Here is a 22,754-nt window from a genome sequence, read left to right as displayed (position 1 = left end):
GTTTTTTGGTCTGTTTTAAATGGAACAGGCAACAGGTTTTCCAATTTCCCCGTGGCAAATGGTCCACAGTAACAAAGGCAGTAGACTTAAGAATACAACTGTGCTCCAGCTGGAAGAACTGCTCTGGCCTAGTACCTGAGCCAGCTCTGCCTGATCTGCAGCCACACTTCTGGGTTTCCAGAGACTGTCTGGACCAGTGACATCATAAAGACTGGAAGTTGCTGCTCTTCCTAGCATTATTTTTTACCCCTCTCTCCTCACTCTGTCCTGCTGGAATGGCTGGGGATCTCTGGAGAACACCTAGTCCAACCCCCTTGCTAAAGCAGGGTCACGCAGAGCAGGTTGCACAAGATCTCACCCAGACAGCTTTTGAGTACCTCCAGAGAAGGAGTTTCCACAACCTCCCTGGGCATCCAGTTCCATTGCTCTTCTGCCTTCTAAGAAAATTTCCCTCCTTTTCAGATGGAACTCATGTATCCTTTTGTGCCTGTAGCCCCTTGTCATGTCACTGGGCACCACTTGTTCCCATTCTCTTGATACCCGTTTTTCAGATATTTGTGGGCATTGACAAAATCCCCTCTCAGTCTTATCTTCTCTGGTTTCAACAGGCCCTCCACCTTCCCTCATAAGAAGTGTTTCCTCCACTAGAAAAAAATACAGGTGCTAATAAAATATCAAATGCAAAGTTCTTGATGTCCGTAAGCTTTCACAGGACTACTTATGATATCAATGAAAGTGTCTCATGGCAGGGGGTTTGGAACAAAGTGGTCTTTAAGGTCCCTTCCAACCAAACCGTTCTTTGATTCTATGGTATGATAAAGAAGTTGATAGTTGCTGTGAGACATGAAGCTCACTCTTTAAAAAAATTTTAAGAGTTAAATAAATGATAATAAGGGACAAACATAAAGCAAGAATTACAGCATATGCTGGGTGCATGGTAAAACTAGTGGCACACCCACTTCTTCAGTCTGCAATCTTTTATACTATTACAGTTATGTTCCTTTCTCAGATGATTTTGCAGAATTATTTTGGGCTCATTGACTATAATCTTGCTTTACATTTTTGCAGTGTTTGCACAGTTTAATAGTGGCAGAGGCCGCCAGTCTTGGGTGGTCTTCTGATGTCGCTTTTAGCTTGGTGTTCTTCCTCTTACAATCTTCTGCTCTCTGCTTATATCATCTTAAATATGCACTTTGCAATAACTAGCATGTCTTAAAATACATTTTTTGCAAGTCCGCTTACATCTTATGAAAGCCTTGATGTCCCTTTTACACTGCCCACAAACGATCACAAATTTTGTTATACTTAAAAAGCAGTTTAAAACTTATAATTATTTTCAAACAATTATAACTTTATAATTAAAGCAAATAAATTGTAGTGAGAGCCAACCACTACACAGTCATTTATAACAGTTGCAGTGGGACAAGAATCAATAATACAAATGTCACACTAAGGAACCACTAGTAAGAATTTCTTCTGAAGATGGGAGGAAGAAACAAGATTCAGTTTCAATGACTGATACTTGTTTTAGTGGCAAAATTATTACGATTACTCCCACGCTGCAGCTATGTAAAAGGCAAATACAGTATCAGACGCGGTCACAAGACTGTCCCAACTAGGAACACAGTCACGGTAAAGAAGAAGCAATGACGGGTGCTGTACATCCACTTAAACGGAACCAGGAACAGGTGCAGCAGAACCAAGGCGCTGCTCGCTGCTCAGAGCATCTGTCCCGCCGACGGAGCGCTGGTGTCACCTGAGCTCCCGGGCACCGCCGAGCCGGCACGGGAGCGGCCGGGCCTAGCGGAGCAACACACCCGGGGCCGCCCGCCGCTTCCACCCGACCGCTCCTCGCCGGCGACCCCGCGGCCGCTTCTCGCACCTCCTCCCCGGGCCCAGCTTCACCCCTGCTCCCGGCAGCAGCGGCTGTGCAGCGACTATCCGGCCGCTGTTTTCTCTCCCGTCCCGCCGTTCTCTCTCTCCCTCTCCCTCTCCCCCTCCCGTCCCGCTGTTTTCTCTCCCGTCCCGCCGTTCTCTCTCTCTCTCTCTCTCCCTCCCGTCCCGCTGTTTTCTCTCTCTCTCTCTCCCGTCCCGCTGTTTTCCCTCCGGTTCCGCTGTTTTCTCTCTCTCTCTCCCTCCCTCCCGTCCCGCTGTCCCCGCCCCCGCCCCGGCCGTTGGCGGTTTGAACGGCGCGCGCGCACCCGCCCCGCCCCCCGCGCGCGCGCCATGGGGGCGGCGCCCCTGCTCGGCCATGACAGCGGGACCCCGCGGCCGCCGCCGGCCCCGGTAGCGCCCCGGGCCGCGCCTCTCGCCCGGGACGGGCGGCCAGGACGCTGTCATGCAGGACCCTACCCCGGAACGCGCCGAGGAGAGGTGGGCGGCTGCCTCGGCGGAGGGCGGCGGGGCCTTCTGTCTGCAGAGGGTGTTTGAGGAGGTGCGGGGCTCCTCGCAGCTGAGCGCGGCGCCCGCGGAGCCGCCGGCCGTGACGGTGGTGGCGGTGGAGCGGTACCTGGCGCAGGCGCCGCCCGCCGCCCCTCACCAGTACTGGTACGACGTGACGCTCGCGGACGGCGCGCGCCGGCACCGCTGCCACCTCGCCCCGCGCCTCAACGGGCTCGTGCAGCGCGCGCGGCTGCGGGCGGGCACGCGCCTCCGCCTCACGCGCTGCTCGTACCGCTACGACGAGAAGCGCCTGAACCGCGGCTTCCTCTGCCTGGAGGGGCTGGAGCGGGCGGCCGGCACCGCCGCCGCCTCCGCGGACGGCCCGCCCGACGGGCACCGCCCGCTCCAGCCCCTCCGCGGGGACAATAGGCACTACCTGCCGCTCTGGAACAACGAGGATCCCTATGGAGACGTGTGGGTACCGGACAGGCCCCCGGTGCGGGTGGATGTGGACGGTAAGCCCGGAGGAGGCGGCTGCGGGAGGGACGCCCTGAGGCGCTCCGGGACACCCGGAGCGAGGGGCGGTGCCGTTGTTTGCTGGGAGCTGGGGAAGGGTCGGGAGCGCGGCTCCTGTGGGGCGGCTGAGGGAGCTTGGGGGGCTCTGCCTGGAGCAGGCTCGGGGAGGACCTTTTCGCTCTCTGCAGTCACTGACAGGAGGGTGCAGCCAGCTGGGGGTCGGGCTCTTCTCCCAGGCGACCAGCGGCAGTACAAGACCATCTTCAGTGCGGGTTTAGTTTGCGCATTAGGAAGAATTGCTTCGCAGAAAGGGTGATTTGAACGGGCAGCCCGGGGGAGGTGATGGAGTGCCGTCACCGGAGATGCTGAAGACGAGACTGGGTGTGGCACTTGGTGCCACGGCCTGGCTGATAGGGTGGTGTTTGGTCATAGGTTGGACTCGATGATTTTAGGGGACTTTTCCGACCTAATTGATTCTTTAATTGCTTGTGCAGCTAGACTGAGCTCCCTGGTATCCTCCAGCTGTGTTTGGCCCCAACTGGGAATGTGCCACCTGTGTCACAGTTCATCTGCTCCTGTGGGAAAAACCTCTTTCCTGGGAGGATGTGAGGCATTGGCACAGATTGCTCAGAGCTGCCAACTTAAGGGTGCTCCATCCCTGGAAGTGTTTAAGACCGGCTTGGATGGGGCTCTGAGCAACCTGATCTGGTGCAGCACGTCCCTCCCACGGCAGAGTGCTGGAACGAAATGACCCCTTTGAACCCATGCCCTTCTGTGATTCTCTTGCTTTTCAAGAGTTTTTTTAACTCTACAGGCATTGGTTGAAAAGATGTAGCTGTGGTGCTTGTGCCCAGTCTTTTGAGGTGTCACAAACACTGGGTGCAGTAGCAGTCATGTGTCTGGTCTGTGGGGCAGGATGCTCACACTGAAAAGCTGCCACCCAAAATGTGGTCAGTGTTGAGGGGCTAGTGAGGAGAGAGAGAGGTGTGACAGGACTTCTGCATGAGTGTGATGCCCTTGTAGGTTCACACCTGTGCTTTTTGTAATAGCCCTTCTGCTCATCTGACATTACTTCTGTGTAATTTAAAATATGTCATCATTCTCAATTTAAAAAAAAGGCAAAACTATGCTGTGTGCAGATAATTCATAACAGAATTTATTGGTGAATGATATCAGCAGATGAGCCTTTTTAGATGTTAGAAACATTAATAAAATACATGTGACATCCTGGCACTTTACTCCTGAAAACATGTTCAAACATGAATGCTCTTTTTCGGTCTTCTCTTTTCCCCTCCCCTTAATCTTAGTCTCCAAACTGACTAATCTTGGTCATCTGGAAATGACGTGGAGAAGCAGAGTGCATTTCCATCCACTTCTTGTGAGAATCCTGCACAAATCTAGACTAAGGTACTATGGAAAACCAGAGAAAAAAATGGATATGCCTTATCAGGTAAAGAGGGATAAATGCATAGGTTAACACTCAAATTGCTGTAGGATATTTGAAAATAATTTTTCCCCGTATAGTAATCACATAAAGTTATTTCATAGCTATTTTATATGGAAAATGCTCTCTTTACAAAAATACTGAGCACTCTAAAGCAGGAAATGCTGGATTTTGTGATCATATGTGTTCAAACTTTAATGGATGCATTTCAGTTACTACAGTTCATTTCAGCTTTTTGTGAAGAAAAAGATACTTCAAGGTGTTAGTTTAACAGCCTTAACATTTCTGGTCTCTGCTTTGAAAGTTGTAGTTAGTATGTCCTGTCAAAAAAAAAAAAAATCAATTATTTCTAGGCCCTGATTCTCTCATCTGGTGACTTTCAGATATATTATTTTATTTTAAAATTCTTAATGATTTTTCTAACACATTTAACTTGTGATAGTTATGTGTTGAACTTCTTGGAAAAGGAGACTGGAGGTGTGGTGGGTTAGTTTAAAAATCTTTTTTTACTGCTCAGTGATCTGCTCAGTTGCAGATTCAGCATTTGCCCAGTTTAAAAATTGGGGATTTTTTTTTTCTGTTCTAGTATTCAGTACAAGTTCTGGAATATCCTTTATATCCATTTGTAATAGAGAAATCGTTTATGAGTCAAGCATCTGGTGCATTATCCAAAATAAATACATACCAGAATGATAATAAGTAAAAGATGACTGTATATTGTCTCTTTTTTCTTCAGGCTTACTTTGAAGTTGCTGATGGCTCGGGCATGATGTCAATGGTTTTGTGGAATTCTCTGTGCCCTGAATGGTATCACAGTATGAAGGTTGGCACAGTGCTCCTCCTTGCCAAGTACGCCATCAAAACCAGTTACCCGTTTAAAACACACCCCACCCCAGGGGATTCACAGATGAAGAGATTTGCTACAATTGGTTAAGTATTGCAGATACCTATTCTGAATCAATTAAATACAGCTGTGTAAAGTAGCTCTCCATAGAAATAAAATATAAAGTGATCTGTTGCTAAGATTAATTGATAATATATAAATCCTTAAATTAGTACCTCTGCAAGGTGTCTGAGCATCCGGGTTCTTGCTGTTTATATTGAATCATGTCTATGAAGTTTACTGCCAAAATTAGTTAAAACCTTTATTTAAGAAATAAGGAAATAGAAAAGGAATCCCTGATACCAGAAACTGAGATTATAAAGATAGCCCTCTGGTAATGAATTTTAATCTGATTCTGCTTCCTGCTTAATGATACGCATATCACTTGTACACTGCTCACACATTTTTCCAGGTCACTGAAGGGCATTATCACCTCATCTGGCTTTAGATTTTAGTGTATACTGTCAAGGCCCAGAGTATCTGCACAGCTGTGCAGAACAAAAAGTTGCATTGATGACTTCTTTGTGCTGAAAGAGCATCACAGGGGGAGTGTATGAAGACTATTCCTTGGCTATGAAAAAGCATTTTCTTACTTGCCAGTTGTTTAGTGTAGCAGATACTCAAAGGAGCTATACCACAAAAATACAAGTCCTGCAATATAACAGTAAATGGCCTTTTCAAACTGGATTGATCAACCTTGGGGTTGTTTTCTCTCCTACTTCACTCTACATGAACTCTTTCCAATCTTGTGCTTTTACAGTCAGAACAAAATGACAGCCAACATTCAGAAAATTCAAATAACTTATTGAAACAAAATGTTTGTTGGTGAAGGTTGATGTATGTATAACTTATTGACAATGGTATTTTCCTAATGTAGCTGCTACAGTGCACAAAAATAAGCAATGATTTTACTGCCAGAAGCAATATATTTCCTGACTGATAAATAGATCTCAATATCTGAAGCATTTGTGATGACTTTGCAGGAGATAGAAATGTTTAGCCAGGAATAGAAGTTTGCGAGGGAAGGTGATGACAATTACAAGCCAGCCCTGAAAACAAATATAATTGCCAAAAAACCTGTCTGTGCAAAGACAGTATAAAATACACCATCTGAGGTGATTTTTCATATGGGAAAATATCGCTGCATTTTTATGGCCTTATTTATTCACTCTGCCCTTCTGATTTCTTACAAGCATCATTGGGTAGAAGTGGGAACATAGAGATCAAAATGGCCAGCTCAAAATGGGCTGTAAAGGGTTATAGCTGTGTAATGGAAGAACTAGAAGTCACTCCATAGGAAAGTACCTTGGTGCAGAGATAAATTGCAGAAACTGTAAATCTTTGGTTCATACAAAAGTATGTACAGAATCTCATTTCTTTACACCAAGCTTAGAATTTTGTATTAATATGAATTGCTGGCCCCTGTTTGCAGCTGCAGCATTGTGCCACTTGCTGAGAGGTGCCATTTCATAACCTCAAACCTTTGGAGCTTGGTTAGTACCAATGCCTTGAATTCCACTGCCAGGCAGTGCCTGCATTTCAGTTCCACACATCACTGAATTTGTGTGGTGCTGATGACAGTCTGGACTGACCTTAGGTCCTGACTCATCCCAGGGTATAAGCCTGACCTGAATGTGAGACTTTCATCTAATCTCAAAGTAATGAAACAATTGAGAAATAATTTTGATACGTGGGAAAGTTTTGTTTCAGGAGTTCTCTCAGCACCACTGTCCTAAAAGACCATATGCAAAACCCCAATTGTCCTCTAAATACATTTCTAGAAAGCAGAAGCCTAGAGAATACTCCTAAATAGAGGACCTGACTTGAAGTAGAATTTCTTCCTAAATGTTGCACTGCCAGGGCAAGGCACCAGATATAATTATGTGAACAGTTGTATGCATTATTTGTATCTAATTCATTACTTTTCTGGGTGCATTATTTGAATAACCCCTTACTCAAACTCAAGAAACTTCATCAGAATCTTTTACATACCAGCAAGATTTGTCCTGTGTACTGCTTTGTGTATTCTAGAAGCTAAAGCCATTCTTCCTGTATTTTTTAATGTGGTTGAAGAAAACGTGCTTTCCCCAGTGCACCATCATGTTTGTCATTTATCATCTAAACAGTCTGATTAATAAATCAAAATTTTCAGGTGTTATAGAATAGGCATGAGAAGACTTTTTGTTTTCCTCCATGGCTATGGTGTATTTCTAATTAATAATTACTTGAACTGGCATCAAATAGGAAAATTCTCAGGTGCTAGTTCTGTTTTACTTTGTTGTCTGCACATCAGTTTCAGACCTTGCTGACATCTGACAGCAAAGCTAGTGTAAGAAGTACTTTGTATTGAATCAGTATGGTTGGATTAGTTCTGTTAAAATACTGGCTGGATTGGACTAGTTGGCTCTTGAAGGAAGTTGGAAAATTTAATATTACTCAGATTATAAGATTACTGTGTTGTACCTGAATTCCTTACTTTATTTTGATGAAAACCTGAACTCAGAGAAATTTATTAATAATTTCACAAAGCTGGAATATTTAAGAAACTTTACCCTGGTTTCTTTATGGGTCATTACTTTTTAATATTATTATTATTATTATATGATAATTTATGTTCATACCATAAATACTACTTTTTTTTTCTTTTTCAGAAATTAGCCTTAATGTTCGAGATCCTCCTACTGAAATAAGTATTATTCCAGAAGAAATGGTTAAGCCAGAATGGGGATTACCTGAAGTTAAATATAGGTTTATCACAAGGTAAAATAGAATTTTGTTAGTTATCAAGCTGGAATTTAAGTTACACTATCTTACAGTGGATGTTAATTGGAAATGCTTTTCTCCAAAATTTCTGGGAGAGCTTACCCAGCTTTCTTCTATTTTGCTTTTAGATCAGAACTGGATGACTTACCGCACAATCATTCCTGTGATGTTATTGGTCTTGTGACGTTTGTAGGAAGGGCTGAGCGAGCCAGAAAAAGAGGTTTTTCTATAAATACGATTTTCAGAATTGACCAAACAGTTTCTAAATTTCCAAGTAAATGCTTGTACGTTTTTCTTAATATTTGTTTATACAGAACACAGTGAAGACTTCTGGCTCTATCGTTGGGCACATGCCATTGATGGGACCTCAGACCAACCGTTCATACTGGAATTGTTTGCAACTTCTCAGCCAGATGTGTTTGAGCGTCTTCATCCAAGTATTCATCTCTCTATGATACTTAATAATTTATAATGTTTTTCCTAGTTCATTGCAAATTTCTGCTTCTGAGATTAGTTACCACTGAATAAAAAAAAATGCCATGATTTAGCTCCTCAAGCAGAAGGTAGTTGATCAGAAATTAAAATTTAAGAGTAGAAGATAGTTTATATATTTGAAACCCATACAAATTGCCCTGTCAGTTAGTGTAAACAATTAGATGGACAGCTGGGCCTGGGACTCCTCTGATCTTCCTTCATTTTCTTCTGTTAAGAAGCACCGTGGCAACATCTCTTGCATCAGAGGCAATTAAAGACAGCAGATGGTCAAATCTCTTGCTCCTCTTGACCTATAAACACCTGTTTGCTTTATAGACAGGATTAATTTACAAGGATTGAATGAAGAGAAAGGTGAAAGTGGAAAAGCTTCATTTCTTTGAACCAGTGTTTTTTCCCAAACAGCAGTCATTACCCTGCTGTATTAGTTATCACACATGAGCTAAGAGTAATAAATTTCAACTAGGGAATCCTTAACGAAGGATTTTAAAAGAACTTTAAATATTTCTTCTTGCCTTCTTTCTCTTCTCCAAGCACTCCTCTTTTTAGCACTGGTTGGCGTTGATATGTATTTTTTGTATCATTTTATGCAGCACCAGCTGCACAGTCCTGCTAAAATTATGGCTGCATTCATCTTAAGTGTTTTGGGGAACTAGGAAACAATGACATTCCAGTGTTTAACTGAGATATTAAGAAAAGAGTGAGTTTGAGCTCTGTTTAGAAGTTTTGCAGTGGTATGCCATAATTTCTCGTGGTTTTATACTTTTTATCCTTAAGAAGCACAGGCATCTAATGCCAATATTTGTATTATTTGTGTTAATGATAGCCGACCCGATGAAGTATCTCGTATTTTAGTTGTAATATCTGTGCTGAAATTAAATTGAAGACTTAAATGCATGTCCAATTTATAATGCAGACTCAAAACATACATGAAACATTTGTTGGGTCAAGAATCTAAATTGTCTTGTTTAGAGGACTTAATAAAATTAATCCAGTGTGTGTCAGTCTTGCCATCCTAAAATCAGTGAACTGTCAGGAAAAAAAAAAAATGAAGTTTTTTTTTTTCTCCAGTGACATACTTGGTGTGTACACAGATGAGAGTGATCCAGGGCCTTACTGAGAATCCTTCCAGGACAGTTTACCTTACAACTTCAAATGAAAGTCAAATATTCATTACAGGTAATTTATGCTAATTCTAGTTTTTTGTAGTTCTCATATTATTTCTTTGGAAAGGGTATTTTCATTTTACAACAAAATAATCAGTGCCGACGATGAGGTAATAATGAAACATTACAGAAAAGAAAAAGGTAAATAGCATTCTTGTGAGGCTTTAAAATGGGTTTATTCTATGAAAAGTATTTATAGGTTAAGACATATGTTTACTAATTCTTTCAGGCTGTTAATCTTTCGATAGGGTAGCAATGACAATTACCACTTATTTAAAACATTCAAAAAACACTTCCAACTTTCCTTTTCTCGGAGCTTTTTTGCTAGTTGTTTTGGTTTTTCTGTTATTAAACATTTACCTGACTTTCGGTGTCAAATGCAAGTGTAGTCAAGGGATTCAAGGTATTCATTTTGTAAAATACTCTTCACAAAAGACAGCTTTTGTACTCTCCAGTCAAGATTTTCTTAATTTGTATTTTCTAGGTAGTATTCAGGGGAGTTTCAAAATGAGAACAAATTTCAGTTACCTGATTATTTTTGTTTTAAAAGGGTGGCACAAAGGGCAGCCATACACCAAGGATGCCAAAGTGAAAAACTTCATTCAGTGGATGAAATCACAAAGTGAAGCTGATCAAATAAAGAAAGCTGTCATCGGTGGCTATTACCCTTTTCCACGACCTCCCGATAGCTTTTTGAAATATTGTAAAAGCAATGAAGGTATCATATATCAGATTTCTCTAAGATTGGTGGCCTTTTTCAGTCAATCTTATTCCAAGATAAACTCCCTTTCATAACTAAATGTTTCATAGACTAAATCCTCACCTCACAGAAAATCTTGCACTGTTAGCTGCAGGAGAATTGTAGAAGCTGACATGAGCTACACATATACAAGAGGTTTTACTCTGAATATTCTGCTAAATCAAAATTTAAAATAGTTACTTTGGCAGGTATGTTGAATTGGAGATTTCACCTGAAACAGAAATTGTAGTGTCTGATAGCAAACTAATGGATGCTTACGAGCTAAAAAGGTTGTTTTAATTTTTTTTCCATGTGATGTGAATAATAAAATGATTTTTAATTCTTTAAAATCATAAATTTAAATAAATTTAATATTTAGCAAAAAAAAAAATCTTCTTTGAGTCTTGTATTCAGAGATTTTTTGTATTATATTTCTCTCAAACTTGATTCTGGAAATTTCTTTTTTGCAGTTGAATCAATTTTGAAACCCTTAGGTGAAATAGGGAAGGAGATTGAAGACCTGCACTACAGGGAGCACAAAAGAATTGCTGTTCAGGGAATAATTAGTGCCATAAGATGCATCAGCTGTAGTGATGCAGCTGAAGAAGCCCCAGGAGAGGAACTCGTCCAGGTACAGTGTGTGAGTGTTAACATCAAAGCAGCTGTGATTGTCATAAGAATGGAAAAAAATTGCATTTGAGTTCAGAACCTAATTACATTGTATCTTAATCTGAGAGGAATTAATTTATTCCTCTCTCTTAATTTGAGAGGAAAATTTTAAAAAGCAATGATTCAGTGCTTCTATGAAACTGTTTGGGCAGTCCTTTGTAAAGCTTGTAACTGTTTAAAGTTACTAGTTTGATAACCTGGTGTAAATTGGAGTGTGGGAGAGGCAACTGCTGCAGCATGTTCACTTGTCACTTTCTAAACAGAATTTATCTTATTAATATGATTAGAAGATAATTTCTGCTAAGTGTAAGGTGACTGTCATAAATTTGCAAGTTCTTGAGTTGGAAGAAATAGCTTTAAGTGCATTGAAAGTCTTAAACAATTAACTGTTGTTGCAGAAAGATACTTGTCAGTCTCATGGAAGTTCTTCTGTGTCCGAAGAAGACTGTGTTGACAAGGGAAAAAATGAAGAAGTTATGTTTTTTCTGGGGCCACCCTGCACTCCTGAGGATCATCAACACCAAGCTCTGCTGTCAACAGGGAGTTCAGTCAAGAGACAGACAACATGCAGATTCAGAAGAGATGCAGAACAGTAAGCTCTCTTCATAAATATGTGATGAATCTTCTAAAAAGTGTTTTCAGAAATTAGGCTGAAGCCCAGTCTGTAGAAGATACATAAGAAAGCTTTAACAGCTTGTATAGTTGAATCTTTAAAACGTAATTATGTATTCTTCCTAGCATCAGGTGATGACAATTACACTGTTTGTGCTAATGGAGGATTAGTTAACCTAGGTTTGCAGTGCTCTCTTCTGATTCATATTTATACTACTTTGTTATTAAGCTCACAAATTTGAATTAAACATAGTTAATAATTGAATCAAATGTAGTTTAATGACATAGCTGTGGAACAAACAACAGTTGCAGTGATGTGAGGAAATCAGATATCTTGACTGAAAATGCAGAGTCAGTTCCTTAAAACCTGTTCCTTAATTTCAAATACACCTTATTTTTGATTTCTGGGTAATGGGTTGTACTGCATGTAGCTGTAACTTGCTGTGAGAAAGGAAGGTAGATGGTGGTCATGTGCTAACCTAAGGGCTCAAAATAACTTGTAATTTGTCTGATACAACTGTCTTAGATTCAGGAGTAAAGTAGCTGCTTGCATAAGATTGCCCTTCATTGCAACACTTGGGTAAAATCTAATTCACACACCCTCACTATTGAGAGCCTGGTGTATACAATGACAGATGGAAAATTTAAAAAGTCAGGCCAGTCACATCTGGTTTTTTTGCAGTGGATTTCTCATCCTATAAAGGGTATGTTTTCTTCTTTACTTTTCACATTCATAAGTCATAATGTGTAAAGAGAGTGGATATTTAGAATATTTTGAGAGGAAATGAAATAAAATATAATTATATAACAATAAAATATAAATATGTAATAACATATAATAAAATATAATTGAATGAAAATTCAGTATTAAGAAAACCTTGGTAAATAGAAGTTCTGTCTTGGCAGTGTTAAAGCAAACATACTGGATTCTGTTCCATATGACAACTTCCAGCATTTGAGTGTTTTAGTTTTGTTCTGCCTAAAAGAAAAACATCAAAGTCCCTTGCTTTGTGAATTTCCATTTAAATAGGTACTGAAAAATAATGGTGAATTTCTTACTTTAAGGGGAGGTACATCTGTTAGTCCTGTATCATCTTACCCCTATTTTACACGGACTGTAAGAAGAAAACTTGGGTAAGTCATGGGAAATTAATTGTGTTGAATAATTGCAATAATCCAACAAAAATACTCCCAGCAAAAATTTTACAGATCAGGAATCTCTAAGGAATTAAAATGAAAGAACAGACCAGGGTGGAGTTTAATGTTTTCTATTCACTTGTCTGCACCATCTCTAAATATATCTGAAACATAGTTTTGAGGGTGTTATTAAGTATTTTCTATTGCTGCTACTACTATTAAGGGAATATATAACAACAGAGGTTCATCATGGTAATTAATGGGTTTTCTGGTGGTGGCTGAGCTGTGCATTTTTCTTGCTGCTACAGAGGTGTAAGTATAGTTGTCCCTGGGAAGCCACTCCCCTGGCTCCTTTCACTCCCCTGCACTCAGTTGTTATGTAACTCAGTTTGGATCCAGAGAAGGTTTTTTAAACTCCAGATAGGAATTTCAAATCCAGAGCCCTGTCAAGACTGGAACCTACTGAAATAACTGCAAAAGTGAAATTATTAAGAAAACTGAATGAGTGCTTTTATTCATTAACTAGGGGCTACCAGCTACTTTCCTTTGTGCATTTTGTTGAAGAGCCATAAATTCTTGTCACTCATTCTAGACAGAACATGAGCAACTTGATTCTTGGTGTCAGTAATTCAGGATGTTTGTGTATTTTGGCAGTGATCTGGATTTGTGTCATGACTACATATATGGCTTAGTTGCCTTTTTGGTCTGCCTTTAGCATGTCTTTCTTTTCCCCCCTAAACCCAAGAATCATGGTTCTAGAAATAGGGCAACAGTGGATATGAGGGAGCTGATCAAAGTAGTTGACCATTCTGTCAGTATTGCTCCCCTATAATCATGCCTATTTTCTTGAAACACGTTTATTGGAAGCTAATTTGTAACAGCTTTTTTCTCTGGGATAAATGAGGCTCTTGTGAACCCATGTCTGTTGTTTCCTAGTCCTTTTAGTAGAACTGCATTTTCTAGGAGAAATGGCTACCCGACTTTGCAGCTGGTTCATTAAAAACATCACCTGGCTTTAAGGTCACAGTTCTGCAGGTGGTGCAGGAGTTTGCAGGAACTTGTGGTACAAACCCATAGAAAAATCAGGTTTTCCTTGACTGTAAGGAATCCTGTTTTCTTCTGTTTGCTGAGAAATGTTCCAATTTTTCCAGGGTGGGGGGGAGGATGGGAAGAATGTCTTCTCCCCATTTCTTATAGGTGAAGCCAGAAGTTAAGGCATGTTTACTTTGTTCTCTGCTTTTCTCAATCTGCTACTCTCCTTGCTACCTGTGTGTCCACTCTATGCCATTAGTGCTAGAACCCCAGCTAAAGGAGGAGAAAGTCTGTGTTGGATTATGGAAAGCTGTTTCACTCTGTATAATTCAAAGGTAATTTGTGTATTTCTGTAACTAACTATAGAATTGTGCTGAATTCTCCAAATTGCCAAAGAAAAATAGAAAGTTAGCTGACATACTTTAAAGTTGCATTGTTTTCTGTTCCTTTGATGTAGCAGAATGTCAGCTCTCACTGAAATACTTTATTATGTTGATGAAATAGCAACATTAGTTTTAACAAACTTCACATATTTCACAGAATATTCTGAGTTGGAAGGGGCCCACAAGGATCATTGAGTTCAACAGTAGAGATATGTTTTTAAAGTACATATTCTGCCTTAAACTATTCTGCATCAAGTTTATTTTAATGTCATTTTCAGCACATGGTTGTATTTTTGGGTTTTTTAAGCAGTAAGAGCTTATTTTGAGTCTTTGTATTGACAGCCACAGTTCCTGCATTTCTGAGGTCGTTTACCTGACTATTAAGGATTTCAGAAAGAACGAGGAAACTGGGTATATTTAGTATTATTGTTGATATTTATATCCTTGCTAGTAAAGATCTTTCATGAAATGGTACTTTTAAGCATTTAATGTACTCCAAAGTAATTTAATTTATAGAGAATGAAGTGACTGTCAATGGGGAAAGATCAGGAATTTCAGAAAGGGTTATTTTTACTTGGAAGCGAAAAAAACCACAGTAGTTTTAATGGAATTTTAATCTTTGTAAATTTAGCATGTGACCATGGCATTGCTGCTGCACTACATACTCCCACTGCTTGAAATGAACTTGTTTGCATGCCTCTGTCCTTGCAGTTTCACTTCTGTATTTTTTTTTTGTCACATAGACCCTTTTGTCCTTTTTCCTTCCCACGGATGTGGCATCTAGGGAATGGGCACTCTGTGATAGAGGGAAATTTATCTTGAGGTTTGTGTGACTGAAAGTTTCACAGAATGTGATGATTCCTTCACAGCCCTTTTTCACATAAATCAGAATGTGTTGGGGAGAAATTACTAGATATCAAAAATCAGTTTGTGTAGACTTAAGTTGTCATAAAAGGCTGTTTGGTCTCTCTGTTACTTGCTGTGGTAGATGTGTTTACCACGATGGTGTCAGAACAGTTAATTCATTTCAAACCAGTCTATAAAATTAGTTTTACCAGTTTTATCAGCGAGTGGGATGTTTTGTTGTGTTGTTTTGAGGCACTTTACTTCCTTGTATTGTGTGGGCGTAGCTGTGAGTTTTAACTATTTTCTCTCTTAATTTCACTTATTACATTTAGTCCCAGTGCTTAGGAAATAGGTGTGAAGCATGAGATATGCTTATTTTCCCAGTAGTTTCTGAAAATACTGATCTGCCATATATTTTGATTGATGTTATTTTAGATGACAATACTTTAAAATTACTGAGAAGTTGAATATCAGTGCATCTGAAAATAGTGAATAAAGGCTTTTTTGCAAGTGGGCATCTGTGAAAAGGGAGGGCCTTCAGAGTGCAGGCTAGAAACAGCAAATCTGGCAGGGCACGAGTTCTCCTAAAGCTGGTATGGGTAAAATGGGCTGTGGGTGTTTTGGTGTACAGCAGCAGGAGCAGCCTGCAGTAGTAAGTGGAAGGATTTGGGTGGCCTCAGGTGCGTTGCAGACATAGTGGTTCACAAAGAAGCACCTGGACTGTGTGTAGAGACAAGCAGGTTCCCTTACAAGCCTAGCTCAAGTCCAGCACACATCCAGCACAAAGCAGGCCTGGAGGAATAATGTGTTGGGCAGGTAGAAATTATCCCAGCTACAGGTCCGTGAGAGAAGTGGAGGAAAATAGCGACAAATTTTTTTCATGTTTTTCTGAGGCTCTACTTGGTTTAAATCAGAGCCTATTCACTTCTAAATCTAGACAATTTTAGAAGAAAGAACCCCATGATATCCACTTTCCAGGATACCCACTTGTCAGCAGTATGACTTGGTTTAATCCTCTGCTTTAATGGGGAGAAGACTTGGCTTGTATCTGACTTGACACATTTCTGAGCAAGCCTTTCTTAACAATATGATGGGGTTTCATCTTTTGTTTGGCAGGTCCAAATCTCAAAAGTGAAAATTAATTTTGTGGGCAGTAATTGCACAGGTCGCATTGCTTAAGTGAGGATTCTTTTGTGCTTAGATTTGGACATCACAAGGAGGGGAGGTCACTTCAGTGGTGATACATCCATCGTGGGAGTGCATTTCTTAAAACATACTTTCATAATCAAAACCCACAGTGCATTTCCTTTTATCTTTTCCCTAGATACTATTTTAGATACTTCCCATTTGTTGCAAAATGTTGACATGAAATTTTCAAGATACACCCTAGTATGAAATAGATTTTTCTTTTGAACCTGCGAATCCTTAAGAAATACAATAGGTCCACTAAACAGCATGTTCATCTTTGATTCCATTTTTACTGTCTGTATCTTGTGGTTATTATTAACTACTTTGATGGTTTGGAATTTTAATGGAACCTTAACAAAGTCTTACCTGTTGCAGTTGTATGCGATGCAAGATAATTAAGATAGTCCTTGCCCTAAGTTTTTTCAGACATCGTGGTGAGTTTTATTCTAATAAGAGGAATGGATCAAAGAAGAAAGGAATAAATGGGCCTAACAGCTAATTTTACCATGTTTGCTTGCAGAGTGCCTCTTATGTTTTTCTCCTGCATAATATCCTAGGTAATTTATTAGAGATTGATAAAGAAGAGTTTTTTACCATCAATTCAAAACTTTATGGTTAAAAAAAGAAAGTCTAACACATACCTGGTTTGCTTCATTGAACTGATCGTGGCAACAGGACGGTATGTCCGCAGGAAAAGAGAGATTTGGCATTTCTGTCATTTTGGATTCCCAAGTGGTGACATGGCTGCGTTCGTGCTGTGTTTCTGAGTGCTGAAGGGGATTATAGGACAGTGCAGCTGCATGCTGAACACCGCGTTTTTGCGTTCGAGTCACCTGTTGGTCACCTGGGATGTTTTGGCCGTGTCACACGTGGTATTTCTGCCAGGTGCCGGTAGAGGGCAACAGACACCGGGCTGTGAGTGTAAAACCCTTCCCCATCCCTTCCCCAAAGCCAGGAATCAGGCAGGGCTAGTCCTGAGCTCTGCTAAGCTGATTTGCGGAGCACAGGGAGTCTCGTTATGTCAAGCTGCTGTATACAACTCTCACGATAAGGAATCAGCTCATTCACGTGAGTTTGTATCATTTATCTCTAGAAGTCTGTCTTTTGCTGCATAGAGTTTGAGATTAACTAGGTTTAAGATAAATAAATATGTATGTATGTATATACACTATAATTTTCTTTTTATAGCTTAGATGAATATCAACATGGATATTCTGTGCAAGATAAAAATGGACAGTCTGTGTCAGACAGTTTGCAGCACTGCACAGGTATGTTGAAAATAGTTGTGATATTAACCTTAGGAGGCTTAAGACTAGTTCTTTTCTTCAGGTCCAAACCAGGCAACAAAAATATCCTTATAACCTTTGTTAAGATAGTTTCTCTGTACATCTGGCTGCATCAGCCTTTGGGGAACCACTGTTGCAATGCATCAGTGTAATTCTACTCTGTTCCCTGCTGTGTTCTAAGGGATGATTGAAAGGACAGCACTGGGTTGTTTCCCATTATGGGCAATGAATTCTCAGTGTATCCTTATACAAGTTTTAAGTCAGTTTAGTATCTCAGAAGCACTTTATAGCATAAGACCTCACATTTTCTCTTGGCCCTTTTAATTTCTGCCTTGTCTTCATAATAGAAATGTTCTAATGAAAATTATTTAACAGAGGAGTGATAGAATTATATGAGTATATAAGCAACTAAATGTTTTCTGTGCTTATAATAGATCAAGAGGAAGTGAGCAATACACCTGAAACTGAAGAGACTGGAAGAACTTGTGATTCCTGGCAGAGTGACCTGTGGGCGCAAGTGAAAGACAAGTTAATGAATTATTTTCATCACAGCAAAATTTTCCCAGAAAGTATCCCATGTAAATTTGATTACGTGCACAAAGACTTACTTATGCAACAGTACAACCTTCATGCAGCAGTGCACCAGCCAGTAGAAGCCAGGACAGATAAAAACATCAATGAGTTTAAAAGTGCTAATGGCCTTGGGTATTACGAAGTGACAGTTCTGGGTAAGTAGCTTGCATTGTAAAAAAGGTTAAACAAGAGCAGTGTAAGTTCATCAGAAAATGAATGGATTTCTCTAAAGGAACCAGTTGATTCTGAGTATTTCCTGAGGTTTGAAAAATTATTTTAGATTTTTGTTAGAGTCCTCATTTAGGGTAGTTTTTATTCTCATTAAACATACCTTTCAGTGAAATGCCTGAATATCTTGTTTCCAGTATCATTTTTCATATCATTTCAGTTTTTGGTATAGTCTTAGAAATGTTATTTGAAGAATGTGTGTAGTCCTTAAACTTTTAATTATTTCTGTTAGAAGTAGGTCCTGTTTACTATTTCAACCTGATGTAATCAGTCAAATTATTCAGTTACACTTGTCAGCTGACTTTCTGCTGGAGAGGTGTTTATCAGAAACAAGTTAGTGTTCTTAAAAGGAAAAAGACAACTATAAATGCTTCTTTTCAGCATTATTCTCATTGAGTTGCTTTTTTCGTACTGTTGCTCCTAAAGTGCCTTCTTTCCATGGCAGAAAAGGAAAGGCTGTATTTTAGCCATACTCATTAACTGCTCCATGCTGCTTCTGGTTAACATGAAGTGTGAGTTGATTGATTTTTATTTATTTAAATATAAATATGCAAGTTGATGTGTATCTGTTTGCTAATTTTATTGAGGGTTATTAAGTTTGGGGGTTTTTTCCCATTAAAAAGAGACAGAAATTGCCTTCCTTAACAATGTTCTTGTTAGGTTCTCATAACTTGAAAGTTTTCATTATTTGCTAAGGGAGATTTGTGGAGAAGCTGTTTGAATATTTGAAGTCATTAGAATCCTGGGAATGACAATACAATACTGAAGATGAAAGCAGCACTGCCTTGTGCAATTTACTGGTTGTAAAGTTAATTTGTCTGCCTTTGCAGATAATGTTGAAAGGAGGATGAAATGGCTTCCAAGATTTAATGTTTTCTGAACTATCAGCATTGGTAGCCTTAAACCATAGTGTTTCATAGCATCATATCAATTTGAATCTGCTTGTGTATAATCCTGTACAGAAATACATTTTTAGACATTAGTTATTAACTAAAGGACAAAAAACACATAAATAAAAACCAGTGCAATTGTTTGGTAAAAAAGAAAAAAAGAAGTGATGCACAAAGTTGCTGATAGGCTGAATATGAAGTTTTCTGATAATATATTTTTCTTCAACAGGTATAAATCATGACATAGCAATAGATGTTGCTTTTCTTCCGCTGTTTTGCCCTGACAATCCCCACTTATTTCAACTAGAAGACATTCAGAATGATACATTATTGTCTTGTATGAGTAGTATCTCTGCATGCCATCAGAAGGCCACCAGCAGTGGGAGGCTTCATGACATGTTTCCTCTTTCAGGTGAGACTGCCCTTCACTGACATTACTCATTTATCATGTCTTGGTTTATCTTTCAGTGCAAGACTTAATCCTCTGTAGAAATTTGTGGTGTAGGTCAAACTACACACTCATGTCTAATTCTGATTCTCTCATTTCTAGTGATGAAATTTAGAAATAAGTTTTTTTTGTTGAAAGAAGGTTGGACATATATGCATTACTGTATGGAAAACATTATCAATTCTGTACACCCTTCTATTGTGTACAGAGTATACAGCAAATACCTTTTAAAACCACCTTTCCTTAACTTCCAGACGAAATTGTAAAAGCAGCGAAGGAGCTCGATGGCAAGCATGTTATCTGCATCTTGGACATCTGTCACTTGGGTGATGATAAGGTGGAAGTCTTTCTGAGCAAAATCTACAAGACAGTGGAACCAGGTGTGCTGGATCCAGTGTAATTTAATAACTTAATTTTCAAATGTATATTGTTCAAAAGGAGGGAAATAAAATTGCTGTAACTTGAATTGCACCCTCTACACATTGCACTTTTCTAGAACTAGCGGACACAAATATAAAATCATGATTCTTAGGGCAGTTGTAATGGTCATGCTTGTAACTGGGATGGACAATTGTTGCCTTTATTTTTCAGTCTTGAAACAGATTAGACAATGTCTTGGTTGCTTATGTTCAAGAAGGATGAATAAAGCAGTACAGTGAGCTGATCATTTGGCAGGATACAAAGGAGTAAAAGTAGTTGTCAGCTGTCTTTCTTTGCCCGTACACAGACATACACAGGAAATGTATATATCTGGGTGAGAACTGAGAAGAGAGACAAGCTTTCCTAATATTTAAGGCTGTGTTTGCAAAATAATTAATGAGCTGTGATAAAAATTCAGGCTGGAAATTAGAATAATTTTGAGAATTAGAATTTTGATGTTCTGTAGTGATGTTTTTAGTGAAAGCTACTAGAGGCAGCCTAACTGCTCTTTAGGCTTGAAGCTTACTGTGAAAGGGATTAAATACCATGGTGCCTTTAGTACTATGATCCAGGAACCCACTTTCAATTCTTTTCACCTGAGCAAGGTCAGGTGCTATGTTTTTATATGTCTGCTTTTGTACCTAGAGTGTAAGGTAGTGAGCATAGCATCCAAAATTTTTTACATATTTTATTCATTGATAAGAGTAATGACGTATTTTTTTAAAGACATTTTTTATTGGAACTTGCTTCTAGCTTTGCAAGAGAAAAACTGTCTTTAAGAAGTGCTAATTATGTCAGGATATACAGTTTGTCACATCATTATTAGATGTTTTCTCAGTATATGAAGGAGTTCAGCTCCTATGAAAAGCTGCTACTTCCACAAGAGCAGAAGATGGGGAAAATTCTGCCAACTTTTTGCCTGCACAAAGGAGCAACTGGCTCCTGCTGGTCCAGAATCAAGTAGCACATTTTCATTTTTCATCACATTTTCCCGTGTTAAATAGCCTCAAATCACTTAAAGAACTGGATTCTTACAAAATTATTTTCAAGCAGGAGCTCATTGCAATTTGACTACTTGTCCATTTGAAATGCTGCTCTCAATTCAATTCTTTGAGAAAAAAGAATTATGGAGACTTGCCAGGTAAATTGTACCATTATTGACCAAAGAGTCAAGAGTTAATTCATAGGAACAGGTATATTCTTAGGCACATTTTAGCAGCCTGTTGGTAATTGGAGATTACCTCTTTCCACTAGTAGCTCACTTGCCTGCCCTGGGGGCAGTGGACTTTGTCCTCAAATGCTTAAAGTCTTCAGCCTATCTTCAGTAAATGGTAATTTGACAGAGAAATGTAACTGATTTTGTTGCATACAAGTTCACAGGCAACTTCAGATAAGAAGTAATGAAATTAATAAAATTATTGTGTCTTTCTAGTGTAGTTTACAGTTTTAAAATATATTAAGGAGAATAGTTTCACTTAAATTGCACTGGGACGGAAAGTCAACTAAATGTGACTGTATTGTATCTGTCTATTTGATATGAATCAGAAGTATTATCCAGTAGTTCTGGAGCAGTGTTTGTCAACTCATGCCTTTCAGAGTACCCACAGAGGGCAAGATGAAAAGATACAAACCAAGAATAGTAGGGTGTTGCTTGCAGTGTTATTTGTATCACTGTGCTGCTTATGGGTATGTGAAGGTGAGAGGCCAATGCTCTGGAGTGAGAGTCACACAGAGCTTCGTGTTCCAAACTGAGCCATGCTGACTGTGTCAGCCAATGTTTTTTATTTACATGTACTTCAGATCGAAGTCTAATTTTAATGAAACCGCTCTTCCTTAAGGCAGTTTTTAGAGGAATTATCCTTGTACAAAAGGACTGATGAGGCTGTCATTGTCACAGAGCCACATGGGTGAGATGGCCCAGCCATCTCCCTCCATCCGTGCCATAGAACTTCAGCCAAAGGCTGTTTGTGGCATTAGACTGCTTAGGACACTTTAAACATAAAGCATTAATCCTTTCATCCTCTATGTTATGACTTCCTGACTCTAAAAGAAATATCAGAATTATGTGGAATATATAGATACAAAAAGTCTTTAAAATGTTAAAGGATATAATTTGCTTTCACACAAGTTTGAAGCTTTTCATGGCAGGAGCTGGGAAGGAGATATGTACTCTTGCAGAATGGGGTGCCAGTGTTGGAAGCACAGGCTTTCTGTGTGCAGCTGGTGAATATCCAATGCCTGTAGTAGACTTGGAGTTTTACTACTTTGAATCAATCTGTAGAGTCACCATTCTGCTAAATGATACTGAACTTAATGTGGGGAGTTTGATGACTGAAGTGCTGCAGTGTTACTGTGATTCTACCACTGTGCCTGTCTTCCTCCTCCCTGCCAATCCAGCACTGTCAGACTGGAGCAAAGATCCTCTCTGCAAAGAAACCACTTGCTGTTTTACTTCATTTGGGGTTTATTAACACAGGTGTAAAACCAATGTATTTTTTATCTTGAGTCTGACAAAACACGTTAGTTTTGCTGTGTTAATCTAAGATAGAGTCATTACTCCTGCAAAATGACATAGGGATCACATTTTTGCTGCTGTGTATTGCTACTGCTGAAGGTAAGATACTATCAGAGCACATATCTTTACTGTGAAAGGTGTC

The 22,754-nt window shown here is 39.6% G+C and overlaps 1 protein-coding gene across 1 annotated transcript; it reads left to right on the top strand.

Annotated features, from left to right (window-relative positions):
* The first annotated feature begins 2,251 nt into the window (after window positions 1-2,251).
* RADX (RPA1 related single stranded DNA binding protein, X-linked) lies at window positions 2,252-20,703 on the top strand. The gene is given in 15 exon segments (XM_062502907.1): window positions 2,252-2,897; window positions 4,206-4,348; window positions 5,079-5,271; window positions 7,877-7,985; window positions 8,117-8,208; window positions 8,303-8,425; window positions 9,552-9,659; window positions 10,197-10,364; window positions 10,856-11,016; window positions 11,453-11,646; window positions 12,732-12,800; window positions 17,441-17,520; window positions 17,973-18,266; window positions 19,459-19,641; window positions 19,932-20,703. Coding segments are annotated over 15 exon segments (2,709 nt in total). The 3' UTR covers window positions 20,078-20,703.
* Window positions 20,704-22,754: the final 2,051 nt, after the last annotated feature.

Source organism: Cinclus cinclus, chromosome 15, assembly GCF_963662255.1.
Source record: "Cinclus cinclus chromosome 15, bCinCin1.1, whole genome shotgun sequence".
Classification (NCBI taxonomy): Eukaryota; Metazoa; Chordata; class Aves; order Passeriformes; family Cinclidae; genus Cinclus; species Cinclus cinclus.
The sequence above is the reverse complement of the archived record's forward strand: the minus strand, read 5'-3'. Positions and strand labels throughout refer to the sequence as shown.